Raw genomic sequence first — 7628 nt, 5'->3', positions numbered from 1 at the left:
TCCTAGTCCCTGAGCCATTTAAAAATTTCTCCTTTAAATAGAGCATTGCAGAAGGAGCATTGATATGTCTTTAGGATGGAGCCTGTCTTTTTTCAGGGGGAGGAGATAGTAGGAAGGGATGGAAAGCTGCTAGCTCTCCTCCTAACCCATTGCTGCTTTGAAAACATGCTGGATTTGGGCAGGGGTTTCGATTCTTGCTAGCCCGGTCCTCCCTTTCTTGCTCTATCTGTCCGAAGTGGAAGGAAGCGTGACCATCGTGAACATTTGAACAGTGAAGCCCCCCCTCACACCCCAAACCCACGTGCACAGCTCTGGAGTAGTCCATGGAAGTGACACTAGGGAGCAGAGAAAAACCAGACTTCGGCAGTAGTGCTAAATTTCAGAGGTTTTGTTCACCCGAGATTCCAGGCGCGGGGATCGCTGGTAGCTGGCCAAGGAGCTTGAATGGCAGCCTACCCGTTCCTCAGCTCCGCTCAGCTTGCTCCCTCCCCCCGCCTTTCTTTTTTTAATTGCATAATATGCTAGAAAATGATCTGGATTTGGGACTTATTTTTAACCAGAAGAGGCTCACTTCACCCAATCTGATTTTGGATTTAACGTCCAGCAAATGCTTTCTGAAGCTCTTTCCTTTTTGCATTGAAACCCTGACTTCTTTTGCCCCCTCTCCTGCTTCGCAAGGGCTCTTTGCTTTTAAATGTTTGTCAGACATTCTTGGGGATGTTTGCAAGTCCTTAGCTACTGCGGGACTGGTGTGTGATGACCAAATTGGTGTTAGACCTGCCTGGTGCAGTCATTTCGCAGGTGTGGATCCTGTTGGGGGAACTGGGAATTGTACTCAAATAAGGAAGGCAAGTTTTGTCTCCTAGACGATAGCTAGGCGATAGCTGCATAATAAAGCTCATACGAGAGGAGTCAGGTTTGGGGTTAAAAATCTATTTATATGCCTGTTGCAACTTCTCTCTGGGTAGCTGGGGCTGGAAAGCGTCTTCCACTTTTTTTTTTTAAAAATGAGGCAGAAATCTTGATGCCATTTTATTAGTGTTTTGTTAAATGGAGGGAGGGATGCAGCGATGAACAGGGGGCTGTCTGTGATCCTATTAAAAGGGCAACTGGGTTAGTGCTCCAGCACCTCACCGCTCTACCCAGGAAAATGAGAGAGGAAAGCCAAACGTTTGCCCTGAGACGTGGAAGCAGGCCGAGCGCGGGGTGCTGCTCTACAACGCCTGCGATCCTACTGCCTTCCCCCTCCCCCCCCGCCAGGACTTTTCCTCAGCTGGTTTGATGCAGCTCATGGGACAGGCAAGTGAAGTGTAGTAACTGCCTCTGCTCCTAGTTTTGATTTAGATGTGATAAAACAGCTTGTCTGGTAAACTGGGTCCATGCAAGTAGTGGGGGAGAGAGTCAGAGGGAACCTGCCATCTCACAAGCACAGAAAGAAGTGTCTGTCACAGGGACCATGCTGTTTCACCCAAGTAATCATGGATATTTCAACAAACCAAACCCTGGCTACTCACCGAAGATGGGTGGTGGTGTGGGGCAGAGGGTCGCTGACCCTAAAGCCCTCCCCGTTCAGATGCGTAATGTTAGGTTGTGCCTCTGTCACAGAACAGCGATTCCTTCACTCCTTTGTGTTTGGGGGGATCTTCATGTCACAAAAATAATGGTGACAAAGTGAGGCTGGGACTGTGCTGCGTAGAGGAGCATTTCCAGGCGCTTTGAAACACCCTGGAAGAGACAGCACCGGGGATTGAACTGCCCTACTTACTCGTAGCTCAGAAATGATTTATGGTGCGGGGCAAGTTTGGTAAAATTCCCTTTGTCTCCTTCTTCAAAATCTGCCATCTGACCAGGAGAAAAGCACATGCATTTATGCTGATTTTTGTTCTTTAGAAAACCCTACGGCATTCTTTTGTTCTCAAAAGAAACCTGACATGGATGTAGTTCTGAGTGAGGGACACGCTTTGATGGGGGAGAAGCGAAGACAAATGGTGCATCTGGAGCAATGCATCCTTGCTGTGATGCAAAAGCTATTCTGTCTGTGGCTAGCAAGCTCCTGAAAGTCTTACCGGAGGAAGCAAAGGCTGCTGGCGTCGCCTTAGCCGGGTAGAAGCTGAGGAAAGGATTTCAAACACTGCCGTGTGAAAATGCTTCCTGTACCCAGAAGACCAGGGGGTGAGAGCACAGCCCACCCCAGCCCTCTGCCAGAGCATCCCCCACCAGCGCAAGGGGCAGGCAGGGCCTGCGCTCCCCCGTGGATTCCGAGTGTGGGACTAGGGGTGCTCTCCGGGGGCCCGGCTCCTGGAGGGGGGTGCTCAACACTTCAGGAGACACCAAACTCCTTTGAAGCTTTTCTGAGGCAGATGCCCCCATCCTCAAACCGGGACCCAGGCACTGTCAGGATTGAAGGCCCTGGCTGCAGCAGCAGTGTAGTGCAGGGAATGGTCTTGGAGATTAGACTAAAAGACCTGACGGATCTTCTTCTTCATGTGTAATTTATCTGAGTGTAATAACTGCATTTCCTGCTCTAGTAGTTCAGTCCTTACGCGATCAGTTAAATAAACCCACAAGGTCAGATATGCATATATCCTGGTGTGCCAAAGGGTTGAATCTCCTGACTTCACCAGGAACGTGTCTCTCAGTATACAATTGCTTGAGCCTCGCTCCCCTTCCCCCCATGAATTTGAGTAAGGGAAATTCATTTTAAGAACCGTTTGTGTTGCATAGTACTGCATCAGTCAGGAAATTTAAAGGAACGTTCAGTATGGTATCTGTAGCTTGTGCACCTATGTACGGATATTTGGGGACCATATGCTTAACATATGCAAGAGTGAAATTTGCTGCCAAGCGCACAAGGGCTTGAGTTTTATAGCTGCTGTTTGAATTCCTGCTTGGAATTGACCAGCATAGCCGTGCTTAAACACAATGGACCAGAACACTGTGTTAAGGTGGCTTCTGCTTCCTCATCACGCTGCTGTGGGCTAAGAGCGAGTTATTTATGTGGATAGATTTCCACTTGTGACTGTTAGGGGTAAGCAAGGAGGGGACAGAGTGGCCAATCTGTCCACACGACATGTGCAGGGGAGTAGGTGGACTGGGGTAATGATTCAGGTGGGAAGAACAGGCTTCAAGCTTTGCTGGCTTCATTGGTCTCTTCTCTTTCCTTTCAGATATATGTTGGGGAAAGGAGGAAAGCGGAAGTTTGACGAGCATGAAGATGGGCTGGAAGGCAAAGTGGTGTCTCCTACTGACGGTCCCTCTAAGGTGTCTTACACCTTACAGCGTCAGACTATCTTCAACATTTCCCTTATGAAACTTTATAACCACAGGCCATTAACCGAGCCAAGCTTGCAAAAGACAGTTTTAATTAACAACATGCTGAGGCGAATCCAGGAAGAACTCAAACAAGAAGGCAGCTTGAGGCCCGTGTTCGTGACCGCTTCGCAGCCCGCCGACCCTCTCAGTGACAACTTCCGCGAGGCCCAGCCGGCGTTCAGCCATCTCGCCTCCCAGCCCCTTCTCCCCACTGACTTCGTAAGCACTACGCCCCTGGAGTCTTGCCTCACCCCAGCCTCTTTGCTCGAGGACGACACTTTTTGCACTTCCCCGACTGTCCAGCACGATAGTCCGACAAAACCACCACCTCCTGCTCTCCAACCAGTAAAGGACAGCTTCTCTTCAGCCTTGGACGAAATCGAGGAGCTTTGTCCAGCACCTACCTCCGCAGAGGCAGTAGCAGCCGAAACAGCAGCCGATGACTCTAAAGACCACCCCAGCGAGTCCAACGTTCAAAAGCCCGAGGGCCTCCCAGAGAGCAGAACAGCCGAATCGAAACTCATGGACTCGCTACCTGGCAACTTTGAGATAACAACTTCCACAGGTTTCCTCACGGACTTGACCCTGGATGATATTCTGTTCGCTGACATTGATACGTCCATGTATGATTTTGACCCCTGCACGTCTGCCACAGGGGCTGCCTCAAAAATGGCTCCTGTCTCAGCAGATGAGCTCCTAAAAACTCTCGCTCCGTACAGCAGTCAACCAGTAACTCCAAATCAGCCTTTCAAAATGGACCTCACAGAACTGGATCACATCATGGAGGTGCTTGTTGGGTCTTAAAATATAGAAATATAGCAACTTTTTTTTTTTTTTTAATTTTAAGTACAGTATATACACTTGGTAGTATTTCCATAGTCCCTTCCACCCCCGATTCACAGCACTGTGCATGCGTCCTTGCTTGCCTTTTTTGAAAAGAAAAGGATCACACTAGTTTTTGCTTCAAGCAGAGTTGGAGTGCCTTCATCCATGTATGACCACTTCTAATGTATTTTTTTTAAAGTGGTTCCTCAAGGAAGACCGAATATCCTGGTATAGGAAAGAATATGTATTGTAGACAATGTTATGTTATTACAAAAAAAGAAAAAAAAAAAAAAAGAAAAAAAAATTGTAAAAGCTAAGCACAAGGATTATGTTGGGGAAAGCTGTAAATTGCATGTGCATATTTGTCTATTTTTTCTATAAGTTTTATTGCAAGAGGTAAAAAATTTTATTATTTAGATAATCTCAATACCATTTTAGCCCTGTATAGGTTGACTTAGCAATTCAGCCTTTTGGAGGCATTAACCTGCTCCTCTTTAAGTGTTGCATTTACATGGCTGTTTAGAAACTGCTGCCCAAATTTATTTTATATTTTTGTACAGATTCTGCAGTTTATGATATTGTTTTTTCTAAAAACAAATGCTGTTTATACACACAAAAAAATAGCTATTTTGATAGGATTTGCTCACATAGTTCCTGCATAATTCAGATGTACAAGAACCACTTGTACTTTTATACAGAGTCGTAATGTTTTATATGTGTATGGTGCAAAGAGAAAATTGGATCAAATAAGCCTGCAGTCGGTTTCCCTGAATGCAAACAAAAAAGTGCTTTAAGAAAGGGCTGGGAGCTGCTTCTGTAGGAGTTTCACAAGTGTTTGCTCCCTGCTGTACCCACTGCGCACTACTGTGATTCCTGAAACTTAGAGCCATGTCCTTTTCCAACACGTATGTGAAGCAGTTGGCAGGAAACAGTTGTGGAACTTCACCCGAAGAGGTCCCGAGCACCACCGCGGCTGCAGCCTCCCCGCCCCGGCACCGGGCCGGCGCCCCCCAGCCCGCCCGCGTCCCCTTGCTGGGGCATCCATCCCGCGTGACGTGGAGCGCCTTAACACGGCGGCAGATCAGCACTTCCTCACCCGAAGCTCCTGGGAATGGTTTGGAGGGGGAACGCGCCCGTTGCCCACCGAGAGCCAACCTCTTGCGGCAATCCTCCTGACCGACGGGCGTACGTGCGGAGCGGGCAGAAGACTGGCGTTGACAGCGTCCACTCGCCCTTTCTTGGAGCATTTCTCCTTCCCTCTCCCCACCTCACTGTGCTAAGTGCTGAAAAAGGCAACTTCAGTATTACTGCAGTGAAGCTCATCTCTTACCTGCACTGGATGGACTTGCTCTGATATCCATTGCTGTTGAAACTGGAGCCAGTCGTGTTACATGCCTTGGCATCTCGTATAGGGTTGGTTTCTTGTATCAACTGTGTTACCTGCTTTACACTTTATAGACCCGTTTTACAACGAATATACAGACACAGCTTTCTATGCATGGTCCCATTCCCCGTAACACCTGAGAAGTCTTCTCATTACTGCACCAATAGCATTTTTTTAAGTTCATTGTGGTGTACATTTAATTTAAAAAAAAAAAAAAATGTTTGCGATGTATCATGCCTATTGCTGAAGTTGCTATGGCATTTTAGTTTTTCAATGGTACTTTAGCTGTTGAGCGCCGGTTACAACCTATATTGTTGACATGCCTATGGCTTCTTTAGGAATAACTTTTATATTTATTTAAGAAATTTTAAATTATGTTTTACGTCATTTGGCAATATTCAGTCAATTCTGCTCCCTTCTTGTCATGGATGAAATTGGGTCTTGTCTGCCCTTTAAGGAGGCAGCTTTTTATAAATTGGCACTTTAAAACAGGCCATATATATTTATTAGTATATAGATAGATAGATGTAACATAGATATGCACACAGACACAGTATAAAAGCAAATATGTTTTGCAATGAAGGAACTCCTAATCGAAATGAAATGCGTCATGTACAATTACAAAACGCGTTTTTGGCTCGTAATTCATCTGCCAGGGTGAGACGTGGGGCTGGGGGGAAGAAGGGGGAACTGGCCGAGGGGGTGGGTTTGCTTTCCTTTTTTTTCCAGGCCGAACTCAGTGAAGCAGCGGGATGCTGATGGATTTGCAGTCGTTTCCTTACACGGACTAAAAAAAAAAAATAAAAAAAAAAAAAAAAAAAGTTATTGCTTCAAACAGAAAACCATTGACCAAGCGTAGCTTTAGGGACCATCGGAAGTGAGGGGGTGGGGGGACACACACGACTGCTTCGTCTCATACCCGGCAGCGACCGGACCTTGCTCAGCCGCGCTCCTCGGCCCTGGTAGGAAAACAGCCCTGCCGGATTCTGCACCTCTTGTAACTGGGAAAACGTCAGCCGTGCGAGGGTCGCGTGTCTGCCTGCACAAACAGGTAGGCACGCGATACCGTCAGCAGTTTCACATGGTAACTTGGTAAGCACCCGCCTTACCATGGTTAAAAACTGATTTACAGTACGCCAGAGCTGCCTTTTTTTTTTGTTGTTGTTTGGGATTACTTACACATTTAAACAAATACCATATGCTAGGTAAAAGTTCACATGAATGCCACTTTTGGAGAGCTGTGCTGTTGTTAAAGTGGAGTTAGTTGAAGTTTTTGTATCCGCAGAACAGGAGAGGAGCTCTAAATCCACTTCACCACTCGGGAAGATGATGTCTGTGTATCCTTGGTGCTGAAGAGCACGTCCTATGGCAGAGTCCTTACGGGAATCCCATAGGACATAAACATACCCTACTTACGGGACTAGGCAAAAGGTTAGCGAGGCTGGTGCTGGTCTGTAACCATGGCAAGCTATGGAGGGAAGGGCTCAGCTGTGGCTTTCTCCCCACACCATCACTTACTGTCTATAGTGTGGCCTTTGCCACGATCCCAACAGCAGCCACGCGTGGAACGTCTCCGAGTCCTAAACCAGGGATGGAGATTGACATTAATGTGCAATGAAGTGACAAGATGGGAGCAGAATAAAGGAGCTTTGGATTTGAAGTGATTTTTTTTTTGTTTTTCGTAAATTATTTATTCTTTTTTTTTTTTCCTTCTGTAAATATATTTATTTTATTGTGAAGCTAACAACATCTGGATTGTAACATGTACAGAATGTATGGTAGGAATGTATTCTCTTGTAGGAATGTAAATCTGTATGAAAAAGGGTATGGGAGCCAGATTCAGAGAAAATGAATTGAGTTCCAGTCAGGATATGCATGGTTCACATGACTTTTTAAATTTTTTTCCACGCTTTTTCTAATATGGGTCTGGTTGTTTGAAATATGCAAAAAAGGTATGGATGAGGGACAGTTTTATGTTCAAAATTAGTCCTAGTCAGGCTCCTACCCCGTCAGCTTCTCGCGACGGGTCTCCCCCAGCACTCTGCTGGAATCTGCAACAGGAGCAAACGCAATCACCTCCATTGTGCTGGCCTAGTAAACGTTTGAA

General features: G+C 46.5%; 1 protein-coding gene across 1 annotated transcript; it reads left to right on the top strand.

Annotated features, from left to right (window-relative positions):
* Nucleotides 1-3126: 3126 nt before the first annotated feature.
* On the top strand, nt 3127-5130 carry SERTAD2 (SERTA domain containing 2). Its single transcript, XM_009572174.1, has one exon. The coding sequence runs from the start codon at nt 3172-3174 to the stop codon at nt 4114-4116; it is 945 nt and encodes a 314-aa protein (XP_009570469.1). The 5' UTR covers nt 3127-3171; the 3' UTR covers nt 4117-5130.
* Nucleotides 5131-7628: the final 2498 nt, after the last annotated feature.

This window comes from Fulmarus glacialis, unplaced genomic scaffold (assembly GCF_000690835.1).
Source record: "Fulmarus glacialis isolate BGI_N327 unplaced genomic scaffold, ASM69083v1 scaffold26082, whole genome shotgun sequence".
Lineage (NCBI taxonomy): Eukaryota > Metazoa > Chordata > Aves > Procellariiformes > Procellariidae > Fulmarus > Fulmarus glacialis.
The sequence above is the reverse complement of the archived record's forward strand: the minus strand, read 5'-3'. Positions and strand labels throughout refer to the sequence as shown.